This window comes from Mus caroli, unplaced genomic scaffold, assembly GCF_978045245.1.
Source record: "Mus caroli unplaced genomic scaffold, Mus_caroli_1 scaffold_7, whole genome shotgun sequence".
NCBI lineage: Eukaryota > Metazoa > Chordata > Mammalia > Rodentia > Muridae > Mus > Mus caroli.
Window position 1 is genome coordinate 127,284,147 of NW_028227262.1, and position 20,498 is coordinate 127,304,644.

Consider the following 20,498-nt stretch of genomic DNA (forward strand, 5'->3'; position numbering starts at 1 on the left):
CCTGCCTAGAGGATTTTTATGATCAGTTACCTAGTTTGCAGGAGTCAAGTGAAGATTCCCTATGTCATTTCAAATTGCCGCTTGAAGGATTGAGATTGTGTGTGTGTGTGTGTGTGTGACTGAAGGGCGGAGGCGCTGACACATTTTACCTCCTCCCCGGGTGCCTCTCAGCTCCTGGCTGCGGACGCGGCAGCTCCCACGTGGCAAGTCCACATTGAGTCGCAGACGCGACCCGGGATCTTGGCGGCGGTGGCCTTTCCTCCGGGACCCTCAGCGTCGGCTCGGTCCTCCACCGCCAGGGGGCGTGCGCGGCTCCGCGGTTGCCGGGCTCATTGGCCGCGTCGGGAAGCGTGGGAGGAGGCCTGGGGCGAGCTGGCTTCCTCCTCGGCGCGAGCGGACGCGCGGCGAAGCCGGAGGAGCCGGGGGAAGCCGAGGCGCGATCGGCGCGCTCGGGAGGCGGCGGCGGCGGCGGCGGCGGCACCTCCCGACAGCCTCCGACAGGATTGACGGCGGCGCGACCGCAGACGGGTGAGGCTCGGGCTGGCGGCTGGGCTGGGTGCGGCTGGGCGCGTGGAGGCAGGAGCCGAGGGAGCAGCTCGCCGGCTGCCGGCTGCCTCGCAGCCCGATGCGGGTCTTGGCTGCAGCGGGGCCCGGCCGTCCGGAGCATCGCGGCCCGCTCAGCGGCATCTGCACCGGGCGTTGGGTCGCGAGCGCCACCGGGCTCCGGCTGCACCTGGAAGCCGGTGTTTGCCCCTCGTGGTCGGTATCCTGCAGGTTGAGCGTTCCCAGAGAACTGGATGGGATGGACGGGCGTGCTGGATTCGAACTCTATGCTGGACCGCCTAGACCCACTCGTAAAGTTTGCGTCCCTGCCCAACTGGAGATGCTTTCTCCTTTTTTAAGTGAACACATAGGTGTACTATGTCTTTGATGAGTGCTGTTCATTTTATTTTTAGTTTTATTTTCTGCTGCGTTCACAGCTGTAGTACGCATGATGGTCAGCGCTGTTGTACTTAGTAATGAGTGACAGATGGACGATTTGAGATCGACACATCTAGCTGTAACTTGCGGGGAGTCATCAGCTTCAATTTACATAGTTAATTCCTATAATATAGAACTACTATCTGATAGAACTTTTGCTTCGTTTCTTCATAGGAAGAAATACATGTATACAAAGTCCCTAATTTGCATCTTTACCGTCTTAGATAGAGTTACCCAGTATTACCTAGCGCATATTTAGTTTTCACAACTCCTCACACGGGTCCTATTATTACTGCTCAGATTTTACAGATTAGGACACCTATTTCCTGAGAGAGTTTTAAAGTTGGATGGTAATGGCAGGTCCCATGGCCTGTGCTTTCCTGGAAGGACCAGTGATAGACTTAAAATTTCCAAGTCTTTGGAAACATTGTTTCTCATACAGTGCCGTAGGGAGCACAGAGAAACCTCCATTACTGAAGAAGTAAAGTCAATAACTTCCCAGATGCCACTCACTGAGAAAAGTAAGTTACTCTCCCTTGCCCTGCTGTCTTACAGCCTGTTTCTTTCTGGAGGTTGCTCATCTGGTGATTTCTCTATGGCAGTATGCTAGGTTTTTGGTTTTACGCAAGTGACTAGGTTTGTTTCATAGAATCTTAAGACATGTACTCTACTTATTAAAACAACCAGCTGATGACTTCCAGCACGTTACAGCTCGACGCATCAAATTCAAGACGTTCATCTATCGTTGCTCATTACTCAGGTATAAGAGTATCATGCAAACTACAGCTGTGAACACAGCAGGAAAAAAAAAATAGAAAAAATATTTCTTCTTTGTAGGAAGAAATTGTAACATAAAAAGGGCGAGATATAATTCCTCTAGTCGGTGACATTCTGCGACCCTATGGTTGTGGAGACAGGAAGCCACAGAATGATGGAATTATGTAGACCAGAGAGGCAGGCACAGACTCTCAATGGCACATTTCTCCCTTTTGGTCCCTCCCTCAGTAAGACTGTTGAGCGCCTTGTGTGATAGTTTGATTGCTGCATGAGCATCCTCAGCAGTGAGTTTCTGGTGATTTTCATCACGGCTCCTCCAGGCTTATTAAAGCAGTTCTGTGGGATCAGCTGTGTAAACTAATGGCACCCTGCATTACCTGCAATTAGTGGGCTTGGAGTGAGTTTTGTAGGGCATTGCATAGGATCAAAATAGGAGCTTGTAAAATTGTCTGAGCTGATACAACTTTTACCTCAGTGCCTTCCTTTTATTCTGTGCCCCTGGCTGCTGACCTACCTGCCTTTCTGTGTGGGCAGATAGAACCACTCTCTTCCAGCACTTTTCCCTCTGGGGAGCTTTTGGCTGCTGAATTCTGTGAACCTTGATATACTTCAGTTTGACACTTGACCTAGGTATGAATGAAGTGCAGGGAAATCCGGAAACATGAGATTAAGAAACTGTGAATCCGTATCAAGTGGAATGTGAAGTAGTTACAGGAAAGGAAGATCCCACCAGACTGAGTAGAAATTTATTTCCTCCTGCTCTTGTTTTCTTTCTTAAAAATAAAACAAAACCCCAACAGAGTGAAAGCTGAAATATGGATGTCCTATTTTGATCCTCCTATAGTGAACACTTTTTTTTTCATTTTTATTATTTTTCTCAAAGGAAATTTACTTATTTTTACCTTGCATTCTTTTCATATGTAAGGGGTGGGGCCAAGGCCCATGCTGTGGCGCATGTGTGGAGATCAGGGACCATTTGTAGGAGTTGGTTTTCTTTCTGGAACTTGAAGTCAGGATGTCAGACTTGTCAGCATACTTAACTTCTGAGCCCTTTGTCATTGTACTCGATAATATTTGCCCATCTTTCCCGTAGTAGGATAGGGTAGGATTAAGGTATTTAAACAGCTGTAGAATTCTAAAGGAGCAAGCAAAACTAAATGTTATTTTTAAGGTCTCTGCACTGGGTTCCAGAAATCCAATGTCCATTTCAGTTTGTCAAGTGACTATCGGAGTTTTAAACAAAATGCTGCTTTGTGGAAGAGAAGATCTGTAAGAAAACATGGGGACAGTTTGAGCTAGAGTCTGTTTTGAGCATTGCAAACAGGAGTTCTTTCTTCCTTTCTTCATGCCAGTCTCCAGATTTCCTGCCTGCCTCTCCCTCTTCCACCTGGCAGACCTGGCCCTGGGACTGCTGGCTCTATTTCCATTCAGAAAATAATGAAAATTCCTATCATAGGAATTGGACTCGGGGATTTAATTCAGTGTTAGATCTGCCTTGGCTTTCATTTTGATTTTTTCCCCCTTCTTAACGTTTTCTGTGTGAGTTGGTGCACTGTAGTCCTGAAGCTCTCTCTCAGCCTGAGAGAGTTACCCCAAAGAGCTTGTTACACATGCCTGGTTCTTATACCTACTCTGGGAGTCTGATCCTGTAGGTCTGCAGTAGCAGAGACATTTGCTTGTTAAAAGGCACACCTCCCTGGTGTGGGTAACACTTTATTGAGGCCTTCGAAGAACTTGATAGGATGTATTTTACTAACAACAACAACAACAAAAACAAAACAAAAATAAAACAAAACAAAAAACCCCCCCAACCCAAACATGTTTGGAAGCCTCTGTATTTAGACTGTTAAGTGTGTTTCTTAAAATTAATAATATACCTTTTTAGGTGTCTAAGGTTTTAGGGCTTCTCTTGTAGTGTTATTATGAGGGTTAGGATATAATGTAAAGGATATTATATTGAAGTCTGGGAGATCAGTCAGTATGCTTGCCAGGGGATCTCTGGGGCTCTCTGCTTGGTCAGTCTACCCTGATGGGGAATCTCCAGTTTCAATGAGAGACCACCTAGGGAGTAACCGAAGAAGACACCCGACATTGATGTCTGGTTTCATACACACACGCACATGAACACGCACACGCACACACACACTTTCTCTCCTATACAACATATGCACATACCCACACAGACATGTACACACACAAACACCACACACACACCAATTCTATCAATATTTCTTCAGATGTTCAACCATGCAAACTGTAAGAGTTTATGAAAGGTGGCCTTGCCTGACATCTGTTTGTAGTGAAGATTGTATTAGTGGCTGAGCTCTAAGGAGTGCCTCAGACATATCTTTGAGGTGTCATGCAATCTAATCTGGCTACTCATTTCCATTTATTTATGCATTAGTGGCTTAATAGACTTGTTCACTGAAATATTTACTTCATACAGTGTTTGCATAGGTGTGGCAGTTCCATTTGACCTACAGCTTTTTATTGGTCCTTTTTAGTAAGCAGCCCACATTTACTCCCGCTTACTGACTCTCCACCTGCACACACCACATACCCTCCTGGGTTGAATGGTTTTTAGATGTGATGGTAATAAGGTTAACAGCAATCTCTCAAAAGAGACCTGAACTCTGGCTGTGAGTTAAAAAATTTAAGAGCTAGTGGGACCCTGATGGAGTGTCTGCAGGTTAGAATCCGTCTTTCTGTACTATTGAGAAGTCTGTGGAGACTAGCCCAGCCTGTGTATGAGCATCCTTTATAGATGAAAAAACTTGCTTATCTGTACTATTAGGCTGAAGGACGAACACAAGGCCGTTTTCTTTTTAATCCCTTAAGTGTTTTGTTGGAAAACATTGTCAAGTGCATGCGGATCAACTGGCACATTTCTGTAATGGGCTAGCTCAGGTGCCTGGAGAGGAAAGAAAGAATCTAGGTGTCTCTGTGGTTTCTACAGTTTCCAGAGTTCTGCTAGGAAGCAGCCGACTCAACAGTGAGCTGTCTGTTGCAACACTGCTCTCAGAATGTCTGTCAGGCTCCAGCACCTGTTGTTGCATTAAGTCTTTGGGGCAAAGTTGGCCTACGCCGCCGGACACTTTCCCTAACCTGTGTTAGGTATTAGAGCTGCAGCTGCGTTTGCCAGTGTAGGAGAAGGGGGCTTTATTCAGGCTGCTGTAGATCAGATAACAGGTTTCTGAATTCTTCCTGGTTGCCAGCAAGGAAGAGCAATTTCTAAGTAAGGTAGAGGGACAGTTAATAGTGAATGGCAGGGCTGGGAGGACACTGAAGTCTCACCAGTGGGGTTCTATTTTGCTTCATCTCCTTCCTGAATTTCCTTGGGTAACAAACACTCTGGGAGAACTAAGGAGCACCCTGGACTTGAGTGTTCCCACTTACCCACATTTAGATGTTAATCCTCTTTTAAATCAATTTGCATCTTGTGCTGTTGAAGACAAAAGAAGAAAAGCCCTAAGATGTTGATTCAGATAGGAAAATTCAGAGATGGGGCATGGTGGCACATGCTAGTAAGGCCAACATTCTGGAGATGGGAAACTGAGGTGGCAGGAGCTAGCTGTGGAAATTCTGTGTCAGACAAACCAAAGCAGCCAGGAGTAGGCCATCAGTATGCACTCTTCCCAAGATTTTTCAGTAGAACAGTATTCTGAAAGAGTTGTTCTACTGACTCCTTATTTCAAGTTTTCAGTCTGTGGCTTTGTATTCTCCCATTTGGAAGAACTCTGTACCACTTTGTGGGAGTGAGTTTTTGTTGTTGTTATTGTGCTTAATTTTTTTTTTTCTTCCTCCAATCAAAATACAAGATTAGTTTGTTTCTTTAAAAACAATTTTTTTCCCTTTTTCATAACTTACATATTCCTTTTGTAGGGTTTTGTCTTGGTGTATTAGAAGAGTCTCATGTAGCCCTTTCTGTCATTGAACTCCCTGTCTGGGCAAGGATGACTTTAGACTCTATGTCCCTTCCTTTTTATCTTTGAAGTGCTAAGATTTAGAGGTGTGTGCATCATACTTAATTTTTTTTTTTAACTAACTCTCTCCCTTTTCCTCTGTCTGTCTGTCTGTCTCTCTGCCTCTCTCCTTCCCACATTCGCTTGCTCCCTCTCACTTTGTGTAGATTATATTTTTTAAAAATCTGTGTCTTCTACTATTCAGTACTAAAGTGTCTTGCCAATATTAAATCCTTTTTCAAGTTAGTATTTCTAGTAAGCATTTAGTGTTAAAGTCTTGAAAATCACTTGATGTTAAAGTCCATCTATTACGTTCCACAGTGGCACAATAGTAGCAGCTTATGTTGCATACTGAGTTATTGTTTGTTCTTGCTTTGCCTGCTAGGGAGCCAACTCCAGGCTTCTGATGAACCACCGAGCTAAAGCCCTGTCCTTGTTCTGCTGTTTCCTGTTTTTGTTTTGGACAGGGTTTGACTTAGCCCAGGCTGGGCCCCTACTCATTTTCTAGTAAAGGATAATCTTGAAATTTTGATCTTCTCATCTGTCTTAGTCACTGTTCTACTACTGTGAAGAGACACCATGACCAAGACAACCCTTATATTATAAAGCATTTAGTTGGGGGCTTGCTTACAGTTTCAGAGGTCTGGTCTGCTATCATCATGGCAGGGAGCGTACCGGCATCCCTGGCACTGGAACAGTAGCTAAGACTTACATCCTGATGCATTGGCTGAGAAAGAGTCAGAGCCTAGCAGGTGGCCACTCTGCTGATGGTGCCCATGAGCCCCTGTCCTTGAACTGGATTTTTAAATGTTAATAATCTCTTTCCAATGGATACAGTCTTTTTACCTGTCTTTTTTTGTTTCTAAAGTTTGTCTGGCTTGTAGAACTCCATCTGGCTCTCCATCCAGATGCATGTACATCAAGTGCTTTAGCAATTGGTCTGTCTCCCCAGCCTAGGAAATGTGTTTAAGAGCTAGATGATACAAGTTGGCCAAGCATCAGGTACACAGTTACCAGCTCCTTTTTAAAGCGAGTCACAACAATGATGCCAGCTCGCACATAAAGAAGAGCGCTGTTACCTTGTTTCCACAGCCATGATCTTATCAGCAGTGAAGCAGAACTTAGTAACCATTTCTGTCTGTGTCTTTTTGTCTTTAGCTGTGGGTTTGGAAACAGTCCAGACTCACTCCTATCTTTGCTGGCTCCAGCTATAGGAAGGTAAAGGTGTTTCCATTTGAATTAGATTCTTTTTGCTTCTCATGCAATATAGGCTTCCTCCGTGGAGGACACATGCTGGCGAAATGGCTGATTAAGCACAGAACTTGTGCGTTTGGTCAACACTCTTTACATAGAAGCCATCTGTATTCTCCAAATAACCTAGCAAAAATGTTCAACTACTAAGGTACCTGCTATTAGGGAAGTTTTTTCAGTCTTCTATTTTATTTTTATTTTTCTAATTAAACAAATTACTCCTCCTTAAGGCTCAGCTAACCATACACGTAAGCCTGTGTAGTCTTTAAGGCAGAATCATTTTTCAGAGTAGGTTGAGAAATAAAATTTGAATGAGTGAAACATGAAGATGGTATGAAACCCAGAGTTTGTTGTCTATATAAATAAAACCTTATGAAAACACAGTTGAGCCAGACCTGCTGGGAGACACTTGGAAGGCAGAGCTAGTCCGATCTCTTGAATTCCAGGCTAGCCTGGTCTACTTAGTGAGTTTCGGGCCAGCCAGGGCTATGTAATAAGACCCTCAACAAGAACAACAACAAAATCCAAAAGCTGCCATGTAGTTAAACCCTCCATCTTTGTTCCATCTAGCTGGGGGTGTACACTGGAGTAGGGACTGTGGGACCTGATGTCAAAGCACTTCTTACACAGAAGTTTTCTGGGCTTTTGCTGTCAGTAGTCACATGCATAGAGCTGTATGGTATTGCAACTTTTTTTTTTTCTTTCTTTTGGGACATTATCTCTTTATTTAGCTTGAACAGTTCTAGCTGTCCTGGAACTCACTGTGTCGACCAGGCTAGCCTTCAACTCACAGAGATCTGCTTTCCCAGTGTTGGACCACTGTACCTGCTGTTTGAATCTTGTTTCCAGTAGTGCACTTTTGTATGTAGACTTAGCAGAGTAGCTTACCCTAGACACTTTCAGTACCAACCATTTTCCTCTTGGACATTAAATGCTCAGAGGATGAAAATTTATTTTATCTTCTAGTCTTGACAGTGCCTTAAACAGTCCAAGTTCGCTTGAAAAAATAAATGATGTATGTATAGGTGATAGATATGTATATACACATATATATATATGTATATATGTGTGTGTGTTTGTGTGCATATGTATACAGCTAGATAAAGGTACTATGTAGTAAGCTGTATACATTTCTGTAGCCATTTATTATATATATTGCAATTTATTTGGGGGAAAAAATGGGCTCATACAGTTCCAGAGGCTGAGAGCTTCAGGCTTTGCAGTTGGCATGTTGCCACTTAGCAGACCTGATGGTACTGTGTGCCTGTGCAGCTTAGCCCTTATGCAGCCTAAATGCAGGCAGAGAGCAGAGCCTCCCTATTAGAAAAGCCAGTGTTTCCTCCTCTACTCCAACACCGTAAATGCAAAAGATGTGTCCTCCAAGGCGGATGGGAATTCTCCCAACCAGAACACAAAGGACCTTTGCCGCAGATCCCAGGTGGGTGTCCTCTGATCTATTTGGAGACAGTGTCAGTGTGTTGAAGCTCTGTATCTCCACTGCCTCTCCCTATTTAGATGCCAATTACAAGCCCAGGCTGCTTTTTTACATATGGATCTGCTGGACCAGGACCAGCTATGAGCTGGGGGCCCCACAACCACTTCTTGAGGCTCAAGTAATTTGTGAGGTTTATACTTACCGTTCACTGCATCCAGGCTATTAGAAATGACACTGGCGAGCAGATGCAGAGGTTGTGGTATGGGAAGGGGAACAGAGTTTCCTTGCCCTCTCTAGGTGTACCATTCCCCAGGAACTGTAGTGTTCTCCTCTGTGGAAGTCTTCCAGGCTCTGGGCTCTGTCCTGTGGCATTTTGTGAGACTTCATTCCATAGGCATGACTGAAGCATGGGCAGCTGTGTTGAAATGTGGTTGGACAGAAAGGAAATGAACTAATGCTAGTGGATTGAATGGGGAACCCCAGCAATCCATCTTGCCTCTTCAGCAGGCCTCAGGGCTGAGGAGAGGCTTGTGACCTGTCTGTCAGACAGAGCTGCACTGAAGGTTATTTGTGGCTAGCATTAACACAGGTTAGGTTAGGTTTCTATCTCTTGCAAGGGGAAAGAAAAATTGGAGTATAGAATAACAATTAGATAATTCTTACATCCTGCCTTGTGGGAAGGAGTTTGGAGCCAGGAGCTATGGATGGAAATTCCTACTATGTCTGAGGAACTACACTTGGGCAAACAACCTACTTGGTGCCCCGCTGGAGGAAGGCACTTCAACTCCCCAGTCTAGATTCTGATGCTAATCATCCAGGAAGGTCCTTTCCCACACCCCCGGAATGGTGTTGATTTATAGGCAGTATGTGGCCCTATCTGGGTGGTCCAGGAATCCACCTTCACAGACTGGGCTTGAGTATAGTCTAAGGGCTATTGTTTTGTAGTTTTACCTGTTTTTGTGTAGTCTCTTGAAAAGCTCCAGCTCTCTTTGGGCTGGAAAGGTAGCTGGGGGGTTGGGGTTGGGGGTTGGGGTGTTAAGAGCACTTGTTCTTGCAGAGGAACTGGGTTCAAGCCCAGTCTTCTGTCACTCCAGTTCCAGGGAATCTGATACCTAGCCTCTTCTGAACTCGGTGGGCCACAAAATGGTCAGACATACTCATATAGAACATTCATACACATAAAATAAAAATTGAATTAGCAAAAGAAAAGCTCTAGCCCACTTGACTATTAGAATCATCTGAATTTAATTGGTTTGGTTAAGATTGTTCTTTGGCCAGCACTGAATTAAAGTTGGATTAACGTGAATGGTGGCTCTCTATTTTGTGAAATATAATCCATACTATTTTCTTTTTGTCTGAATTAATTTTGTTTTTAGCATTATGCTACGGTATATATGTGTGCGCATATTTTTCTTTCATCATAGTTGTCTTGAGGTGGTAGTAAGGATTTCTCACACTCAAACTTAAGTCAGTCTGACAAACTGTCAAATCTCTGGAGTGGCTAGTGGGATCAGCAATTCCCAGAGCAATTTGCAAGAGCCAAATTGATTGACGTGGTATTTTGTCAACAAGGTCTTTAGTACATCAGTGTGCATCGGGAGAAATGGGATGGGGTTTGTGAGTGTCCTTCCTCTCTGGAACCCCCTTGTCCTGGCCTGTAAGGCCTAGGACAGCTAGACTAGCCAACTGGTGGTGGTGGGGGACTGCCTGGCCAGACGGTAATTGTTTTTATGGTAATTGTTTTTATGGCTTGTTTCTTTGATACAGAACCGTGGTGTATTGAAGGAGTGGGAAGTGCGGTTGGACCTGTGACCTGTTGGTCCTTATCTTAATGAGTTCTAGACAGGTCTTTCTTATATAACAGCCCAATTTTTTAGTTAGAAAATTGTATTAAATTGGACCAATCTAGGGAGTTGGGCTAAAAGAACTGTTTAAATGAAAACATCCAGAAAACTGGGCCTGGTTCCCAGGAGTCTTACCTTGAGACTCTTTTTTACTCTCAGACCCTGAGTGTGCACACACTTTGGGGCAGTGTGGCCTTCCTTGCTTTTATTTTCAGGTGACCTTTGCACCTCTCAGTTAGCATTCTTATCTATCTAAAACCATCAAAATCGGTTTTGGACTATCCCTTCACTTTTGGAGCCCTGAATTCCTTAAGTATCCTGTCTTGAATATTTTAATATTTACACTTCTGTTTGTTTGTTTGTTTTGAGAGACAGTGTTTCTTTGCATAGCCTTGGCTATCCTGGAACTAGCTTTGTAGACCAGGCTGGCCTCAAACTAAGAGATCTGCCTGCCTCCACTTCCCCGCAGAATATTTGCATTTTTATCTATATTCTAAGACTACTCTCTTCATTACTAATATTCTGGTTTTGGAAACTAGTTCAAATTCTTGTATCTCTCTTTCACTGAATACACAGATCATTTATGTTCTTTTGACTTGTAGCCTGGAGACTAGCTTTCTGAATTATTAGCCGAGGCCTTCTTATTCCTTCACCATTGTGTTTATTGTCTCTGGGCCTATCTCTTCTTGACTGCCTGCAGTCTTCTTGAGCTGTTTCATCCACCACCTCAGATTGTTGTGTCTTCAAATGCTCTCTAAAGAGCCAGGCATGGTTTGGAATTAGCGCATCATAAATGCTTGCCGTGCTTCGCCCTTAAATCTATTTCAGTACTTCGGTTCTTCGGATTTACACTTTTGCATCATTAAAGATGCAAAAAAAAGTTAATTAAGGAAATTAATTAAAATGTGTAAATGACGAGGCATTTTGATGAGATTTTAATAGATTAATTTTTCTAAATGTTAATTCCCTAAAGACTTTTTTTTTATAGATTTATTTTATGTATATGAGTACACTGTAGCTGTCTTCAGGCACACCAGAAGAGGGCGTCAGACCTCATTACAGATTGTTGTGAGCCACCACATGGTTGCTGGGAATTGAACTCAGGACCTTTGGAAGAGCAGTCTGTGCTCTTAATTGCTGAGCCATCTCTCCATCCCTCCCTAAGATAATTTAAGGGAAAACAATTGTATTCACAAATGTAGTTGCTTACAGAGTTAGGAGTTTAGAAGTGGAATTGATGGGAAGAGCAAGCCGGAGGCTGGTGGCTAATTATGCAGGTGTGGTCTCCCCTGGCAATGGAAGCTGAGATAGAACATCAGGTGTCTGGTACCCAGCTGTTTAATCACTTGTTCAAAGACATTTTCCTAGGCTACCCTTAGATAGGAGTGAAATTATTTGGCATATAAGAGGGGAGGAAAGGCCAACTGTGTGTTGTGAATACAGAGTTCAGTTTTACTGGAAACCAAAAGAGGATTTATGGAGTTTTCTTTTGAGGGGATGAGCTGTGTCCACCACCACCCCTTTGCCCCCCACCCCTTTATGTGAAGTCTTGTGAATTACTTCAGTATCTCTTGTTTCCTTTTAGAATTCTGGCTGGTGCCTAAGGACTTTAACTAGATAGTATTGACTTTGGCTGTTATATAGATGTTGTTCACAAAGATAACAAAGGGGGGAAATGCCAATAGTGAACAGCTCAGTTAAAGTGTTGATGTGTTTTGCTTCAGGTTAGCTTTTTGCAGAAGAATGGGAGCCAGCTGAAGACATGGTGGGAGGGGCACGCAGGCTTTCTTCCCTATTGCTTTTTCCAGTGAATAGGAAAACTGATATTCTTTTCCGTGCCCTTCAGGCAAAGGTCATTTGGGGGAAGAGGGACTATCTGTGAACTATTAAATCAGTATGTGTGGGTGCTAGTGTGTGTACATGCCTGTTTGTGAACTTGTGTGCCACAGTGTGTGTGCAAGAGATCAGAGAAATAAGAATTCTGTTCCTTTACACAATGTTGACTGAAGTAGTTGCCTGGCTGAATGTGGGTGTGGCTGAATGTGGGTGTGGCTGAATGTGGGTGTGGCTTTGTTTATGTTCCGGTTCCATTTTAGGCAAACGGTTCATGTATTTTGAATTTGGTAGGAAGCAAAAGCACGCACACATGGCTTTTATTTATTGTTTTTTCTAGTATATGTTGCCAGTTGGTGAAATAATATCAAAGAATAGTATCTATCTAGAGTTTGCTGTGAATGCTTACAACAGTGATATCCAAATTACATTATAAAAAATGACATACATAATTTGTTAATCTTACCAGCAAGAGTAAGACCACTACCACAGTTGTGAGCCAAATTTGAAGGTTAAAAAAGGCAAAACTTGAAGTCCATCATATTTCCTATTCGGTCCAATCAGGGACAAGCATCCATCCTGACATATTTCCTTCCTGTGTACCTCCCACTCACCTCCAGTCAAACAGATAGTGCAAACAAACTTGTTTAGGGGCACAGAAACTTGTGGCTTGTTATTTTCCAAGAACCATAGCCCCCATCATTCTAAGTATTGTCTGTCCTTGGGCAAGTGGGGCTTACAGGCTAACTTTGGCTCTTATATGTCCTGTACCGGCATCGACTGGTCTATCTAAACTCCATCTCTACAGATGGTTTCTGTTACTTGCTAAAGAGCTTACTTACTGATCTGATGTACCAGCCAGGGTTTGAATGTAAGTGTTTTGAGTTCCTAATGGATGTGTGATCCCTGAGGGCCATAGTCGGCCTCCGTAGACACAGGTATGATGTATCCAAGGGAGCAAAGGATAGCCAGCAGGAGACACAAGCCAGGCAAGCTCCTTTGCCTTTTTTTTTATTTTTATTATTATTATTATTTTTTTTTTGATTTTTAATATTTTATTACATATTTTCCTCAATTACATTTCCAATGCTATCCCAAAAGTCCCCCATAGCGCCCCCCACTTCCCTACCCACCCATTCCCATTCTTTTGGCCCTGGCATTCCCCTATATTGGGGCATATAAAGTTTGCAAGTCCAATGGGCCTCTCTTTCCAGTGATGTCCGACTAGGCCATCTTTCGATACATATGCAGCTAGAGACAAGAGCTCCGAGGTTCTGGTTAGTACATCATGTTGTTCCAACAATAGGGTTGCAGATCCCTTTAGCTCCTTGGGTACTTTCTCTAGCTTCTCCATTGGGAGCCCTGTGATACATCCAATAGCTGACTGTGAACATCCACTCCTGTGTTTGCTAGGCCCCGGCATCGTCTCACAAGAGACAGCTATATTTGGGTCCTTTCAGCAAAATCTTGCTAGTGTATGCAATGGTGTCAGCGTTTAGAAGCTGATTATGGGATGGATCCCTGGATACGGCAGTCTCTAAATGGTCCATCCTTTCATCACAGCTACGAACTTTGTCTCTGTAACTCCTTCCCTGGGTGTTTTGTTCCCAATTCTAAGAAAGTGCACAGTGTCCACACTTTGGTCTTCATTCTTCTTGAGTTTCATGCGTTTATCAAATTGTATCTTATATCTTGGGTATCCTAAGTTTTGGGCTAATATCCACTTATCAGTGAATACATATTGTGTGAGTTCTTTTGTGATTGTGTTATTTCACTCAAGATGATGCCCTCCAGGTCCATCCATTTGGCTAGGAATTTCATAAATTCATTCTTTTTAATAGCTGAGTAGTACTCCATTGTGTAAATGTACCATAATTTCTGTATCCATTCCTCTGTTGAGGGACATCTGGGTTCTTTCCAGCTTCTGGCTATTATAAATAGGGCTGCTATGAACATAGTGGAGCATGTGTCCTTTTTACCGGTTGGGACATCTTCTGGATATATGCCCAGGAGAGGTATTGCTGGATCCTCCGGTAGTACTATGTCCAATTTTCTGAGGAACCGCCAGACTGATTTCCAGAGTGGTTGTACAAGCTTGCAATCCCACCAACAATGGAGGAGTGTTCCTCTTTCTCCACATCCTCGCCAGCATCTGCTGTCACCTGAATTTTTGATCTTAGCCATTCTGACTGGTGTGAGGTGGAATCTCAGGGTTGTTTTGAGAAGCTTGAAGCAATCCCTCTAAAATCAGGGACTAGACAAGGCTGTCCACTTTCTCCATACCTATTCAACATTGTACTTGAAGTCCTAGCCAGAGCAATTCGACAACAAAAGGATATCAAAGGGATACAAATTGGAAAAGATGAAGTCAAAATATCACTTTTTGCAGATGATATGATAGTATATATAAGTGACCCTAAAAATTCCACCAGAGAACTCCTAAGCCTGATAAACAGCTTCGGTGAAGTAGCTGGATATAAAATTAACTCAAACAAATCAATGGCCTTTCTCTACACAAAGAATAAACAGGCTGAGAAAGAAATTAGGGAAACAACACCCTTCTCAATAGTCACAAATAATATAAAATATCTTGGCGTGACTCTAACTAAGGAAGTGAAAGATCTGTATGATAAAAACTTCAAGTCTCTGAAGAAAGAAATTATAGAAGATCTCAGAAGATGGAAAGATCTCCCATGCTCATGGATTGGCAGGATCAACATTGTAAAAATGGCTATCTTGCCAAAAGCAATCTACAGATTCAATGCAATCCCCATCAAAATTCCAAATCAATTCTTCAACGAATTAGAAAGTGCAATCTGCAAATTCATCTGGAATAACAAAAAACCTAGGATAGCAAAAACTCTTCTCAAGGATAAAAGAACCTCTCGTGGAATCACCATGCCGGACCTAAAGCTCTACTACAGAGCAATTGTGATAAAAACTGCATGGTACTGGTATAGTGACAGACAAATAGACCAATGGAATAGAATTGAAGACCCAGAAATGAACCCACACACCTATGGTCACTTGATCTTCGACAAGGGAGCTAAAAACATCCAGTGGAAGAAAGACAGCATTTTCAACAAATGGTGCTGGCACAACTGGTTGTTAACATGTAGAAGAATGCGAATCGATCCATTCCTATCTCCTTGTACTAAGATCAAGTCTAAGTGGATCAAGGAACTTCACATAAAACCAGAGACACTGAAACTTATAGAGGAGAAAGTGGGGAAAAGCCTTGAAGATATGGGCACAGGGGAAAAATTCCTGAATAGAACAGTAATGGCTTGTGCTGTAAGATCGAGAATTGACAAGTGGGACCTCATGAAACTACAAAGCTTCTGCAAGGCTAAAGACACCATCAATAAGACAAAAAAACCACCAACAGATTGGGAAAGGATCTTCACCTATCCTAAATCAGATAAGGGACTAATATCCAATATATATAAAGAACTCAAGAAGGTGGACTCCAGAAAGTCAAATAACCCCATTAAAAAATGGGGCTCAGAACTGAACAAAGAATTCTCACCTGAGGAATACCAAATGGCAGAGAAACACCTGAAAAAATGTTCAACATCCTTAATCATCAGGGAAATGCCTTTTTTTTTAATGGCCCAGGGGGAGTGGCCAGTGGTAAGAGGGTTTTGTCTTTTTTTCTTTTTTTTAACTAAACATTGCTATTCATAGAATACTTAGAAATGACATGGTATTTACTTAACTTGTTTCACATACATATGCTAAGTTAACCTCAACCTAAGGAGGAATATGCATTGCATAATTCATGGTGTTTGCCTTCCCTTTTGATTTTAGGACCTTCTTTCAGAGACGTGCTAGAGAGTGAGAAGGCAAACATGAGGGTAGCAGGTAAGATATTTATTTAATCTGGTGAAAGTAATTTTTTATTTCATGATCGATTTTATACCCTGTTTGCTCAATAATGACTAAAGGAGAGGATGCACGATTCATTAATTCTTTTGCATCTTTCATGTTTCTCCCTTTAACTTCCTTCCCTGGTGTGTGTGTGTGGGTGTGTGGGTGAAGTGAGGTGGGGGGAGGTTCTTGCTTTCTACTACAATCTGGTTTTTAGAAATCTTCTGGCCTCAGGTCCCATCATAGCTGTAATTTTGGAAAGTTAAGTGCCTGGCAGAAATAAACTAAATCATATTTAGCCTTTTCATTTTATGTAGTCAACAAGTCACTACTTGCACATTTAGTAGGTATAATATACATTTTTGTAGATTTGGCATATTGAAATCATGCCAAATATTAATACTTATTTTTAATGAGATAAGCGTATTTCCCTACTAGTCAATATAAAATACTCAGAGAATAGCTTTGAAAATTTGAGAATGACTTTTTCTTGCTAAGTTAAAGAAAAAGAAAAGAAAAGGAATTCTAAAATAGAACTTTCTCCTGTGTGAGGTTAAGTGTAATATACACGAAGAATTTAATTTCCTAAAATGTGGTTTTGCTTTGATTTTATTTATTTATTTATTTATTTGTCGAGTGTGAAGCCAGGACATTAAAGCAATATGAAGTAATGTGTTGTTTACATTGACAGTCATTGGTAGATGTCCATTGTATTAATGTAGGTATTGGTAAGCATCTTTAAAGGGTAGACCCCTAAATTCTCAGTTGGCCTTTTTCTACCTACAAGGGAAAACTGTTTCTCCTATGCTGCCTCCAGCCACAGCCCCTTACCAAAGCACCTTGCTCTGAGGAATTCTGCACAGCTACAGGAGAAAACAGGTTGTTTTTCCAACCTCAAGACAGTCTTATTCTTAATTGTCATTTTCTTACAAGCAAACCCAGTATTTGCCTAGAGTTGTTTATCAAAGGTGCCCAAAGTTGAGGCGGGTGGACAAACAGCAATTTTTAATTTCTTAGAGTTGTATAGAATCAAGCAAGCAGAGTTGATCAAATACCATGATTACTAAACCAAGTTAACTGAAGGTTGCTGCACATGCTTTTGTAAAACTTTGCTGTGAAGTTACAGAGTATCATTTCTAAGTAGTTATTCGCTTGTGGGGTAGGAAGACTCCAGAAACAAGAGCTTGTTTGTGTTCTAAAAAAACACGTCACACTCTTACTGTGTTTGCTCCGCATTTTGTTTCTGTTTGTTTTTAGGTTCCACGGGATGATTTGTAACCTCGGTCTCCTGAGGATTTTTAAATACCCTGTTCAAGTGTGATAACCAGAGCCAGTTCCTGTTTTGCACATAGTTCTAAATGCACTCAGTTAAACTAACTTCATCAGCTAGTTCTTGTTTCTTGGCCTAGGTCTGGGGGCCTTTGATAAGCTATCAGGACAGTTAGGAGTTCACTGCTTTGAACTAATTAATATCTTCTAAGTGAAAATTCTTTCTGGTTGCTTTGAGATGCTCATATAGCCTGCGATGTAATGATCTTTGGTTTATAAATGTGGGGACAGACTCAAAGCAGTGCTATCAGTGCCTGGAAAGAAGACAGAATGACACACTGAGTCAGGAATGAGAGTTGTGGTTGTGATATCTTAAGCCAAATCTAAGGCCAGCATTGAATGTTGGGACCAACCCTAGAGACTATTTTGTAGCATGCTCCTGGAGTCTACCACTGTAGAAACTGTGAGTGTCTCTGCTGCTTGCTTTTCTGTGTCTTGGAGCATCTCTTTCTTGTTCCAGACCAGTGTGAGGGAACCGGTCCTGCTCTAAGACTCAGTGCTGGGGCTGGAGAGATGGCTAGGAGCATTCGATGCTCTTGCTGCAAAGGAACAAGGTTCCGTTCCCAGCACCCATACAGTGACTCTGAACCGTCTGTAACTAGTTCAGGGAATCTGACGCCCTCTTCTGACTTCCCCGGGCACCAGGAATACACATTCACGTGTGTACATGCAGGCAGAAACACTGACATGTAAAGTAAGATAAGGAAATCTTAAAAATGAAACCACCCCCATTAATGTGACTCCAAGCAAGTTGGTCCTTGAACAGTGCAAGTTTCACCCATCTGCTTGAGGAGAGACAGTGAGGGCTTCTCCTCTGCTATAAATGCCCATGACTGCTAGAAAATAAGGTACAAGCCTAGCATGCTCTATTCATAGCTATACGGGAGGGGATGCTAGAAAACTCTCTGTACCTTCCTCCCAGTTTGGTTGTGAATCTAAAACTGCTCTAAAAGAACACGTGACCTAGTATGTGCTCACCTTCATCTAGCATCTGTCAACTTCACGCCCCACCTTACTTGGCAAAAACTGTGTGTGCCGTCTGCCGTAGCCATTCATCTGTTGAGCATATATGTGTTGGAAGCATGCTTTTGATGAGAAGGCAGGCCAAACCAAATGGAATTTTGCTTGCTCAGATATGAAACTATAGGCAGCTAGTAGGTGCTCTAAAAGGCAGGAAGCAGACTTTGGAGGGAGAATTGAGGTGGAGGAGAGAAGGATTAAGTAGGTGGTGAACCTACTCATTGCCTCATTATTCCTGAATTAATAGATATATTTTTTTAAGGCTTTGGGTTTTTTTTAAAATTTTTTTTCTATTTTATTTATTTATTTATTTATTTATTTGTTTAGAGCAATTTTAGATTCACAACCAAATTAGGAGGCAGGTACTGAGATTTTTTTTCTAGTATCGCCTCACGTATAGCTATGAATAGAGCATCTCTAAATAGTCCCGAGGAGGCTCTGGATGTGGCTGGCTTTCAGCATGGGCGGCCTTTCCAAACATCTTCGGTTCCTTCCTGCCCCTCCCCTCCTAGAATACAGACCATTCTTTTGGGTGTATGAAATTAGATCTATGTTTTGTTGTTTTTTGTTTTGGTTTTTTTGGTTTTTTTTTTTTAATTTTTTTCCTTACCCTCTGTGTTGACTTTGGCAGAAGACTGTGTCATTAAGTGTTAGAATGGGGTACTGTATAGGACACTAGGGTTTTGCAGGGAGGCTTGCCTTCTGAATCATATGCAGCCACTGGTTTATCTGTAGTCTTAGGGGATTTCTTCATCTCTGGGATTTTTTTTTTTTTCTCTTTAAGGTTAGATAACTGCAGACTTCATCTACCTCTTTCGCATCAATAGAGGTTAAACCTGAAAGATTAATATGAGCAACCAATTGAGATTGGTTAAGACACGAATAAATTAATACTGTTTCTGAATAAGCAGGCCCTGTCTCTGAAGTCCAGAGGTTGAGAGGGAAGCCACTCCCTTTTTACTTTGCACTTTGTGATTTGCTCCATAGTGGTTCTTAGGAGTACGAGATGATTCATAGTCAGCAGACGTGGCAGGGATGGTTGTTATAAGGTACTCTGACACCCTAAAGATACAAAGTCAAAAGCTGGGGAGCAGGCGCTCCTAGAGCTTATCACACAGCCAATGACTGTGATACCCAAGCCTGTCCTCCAGGCCGCAAGTCCTGTGTTGACCTAAGTATTAAGCAGGAGGGGGAAGGGAGTGTTTGCAGTTCCTCGTGGGGTTAGGTAGCTCTCCGGTTGGTGATAGGACAGTAAGCTTGCTACATATCATGTCAACTCTTTACTTCCTGTGTGTCCTGGCCGTGGTATCTCCAGAAAGGTTTTGTATCATCCCTGGAGAGCACTGCTCTTTAGGGATTGGAAAGGAGTAGTAGTCCTGTAGACTTGGCAGTGTTCTATTCACCAGGACTCCTGTAGTAAGCCAGCTGCTGATGGTAGATAAACTCCCTATCCCCCACGCCCCTCCTGCACCACACCAAATCCCCCTAGACAGGTGTCTCAGGTCTTCCATCTGGGAGTTGATTGGGAAAAATCCCTTGACTTGGTGGGTATCATCAGTAGAGTCGTTGTAACCCCAGTAACATTAAGATCTAGGGGATGACAATATAGAAGTCTATTCGCCTTCATGCTTTTGCCGGAATGTAGTATCTGCGTAGCAGAAGTGATGTTCGTTGGCTTATAAAACCATGCTGAGTTGCTTCTGCCTTTTCTCCAGGAGCCGCAAAGTTGGTGGTGGCCGTGGCAGTATTCTTACTGACCTTCTATGTTATTTCTCAAGTATTTGAAATTAAAATGGATGCAAGTTTAGGAAATCTATTTGGTAAGTTTCACACCCTTTAGTACTTTATTCCTTTTATTGTTTTGTATTTTATTTTAGTACAGACTTTATGCTTTTTGTAAAAATAAAAATTCTTTGACAATTTCATACATGTGTAAAATGTTTTGATTGTGAATACCCCATTGCATTGTTATCCCCTTCCCACTCCTGGTCCCCATCCAGTCCACACCCTCCTAGTTTCATGTCCTAGTTTTTTGCAGCCTCTTCAGTTTAGCGTTGCTCACACGAGCATAACTTTGGCTTGATTACTGGAGCACGGGCACCTAGCCCATGGCTACACCACTGAAGACAATGGCTCTCCCTCCTACGGTAGCAGTGATGATGTTCCAGTGACTTCTCAGGGACGGGTAGTATCTCA

The 20,498-nt window shown here is 42.5% G+C and overlaps 1 protein-coding gene across 2 annotated transcripts in view; it reads left to right on the forward strand.

The window, feature by feature from the left end:
- The first annotated feature begins 334 nt into the window (after positions 1-334).
- Positions 335-20,498, forward strand: part of Fam3c (FAM3 metabolism regulating signaling molecule C) — a 55,338-nt gene continuing 35,174 nt past the window's right edge. The window contains exons 1-3 of one of the 2 annotated variants that reach the window (XM_085840801.1): positions 335-528; positions 15,894-15,947; positions 20,018-20,122. In XM_085840801.1, the coding sequence (XP_085696927.1) occupies positions 15,935-15,947; positions 20,018-20,122 (118 nt within the window). In that variant the 5' untranslated portion in view covers positions 335-528; positions 15,894-15,934. Of the gene's footprint in view, positions 529-1,382; positions 1,503-15,893; positions 15,948-20,017; positions 20,123-20,498 lie in introns of those variants that run through there. The other variant, XM_085840800.1, reaches the window with a different exon arrangement.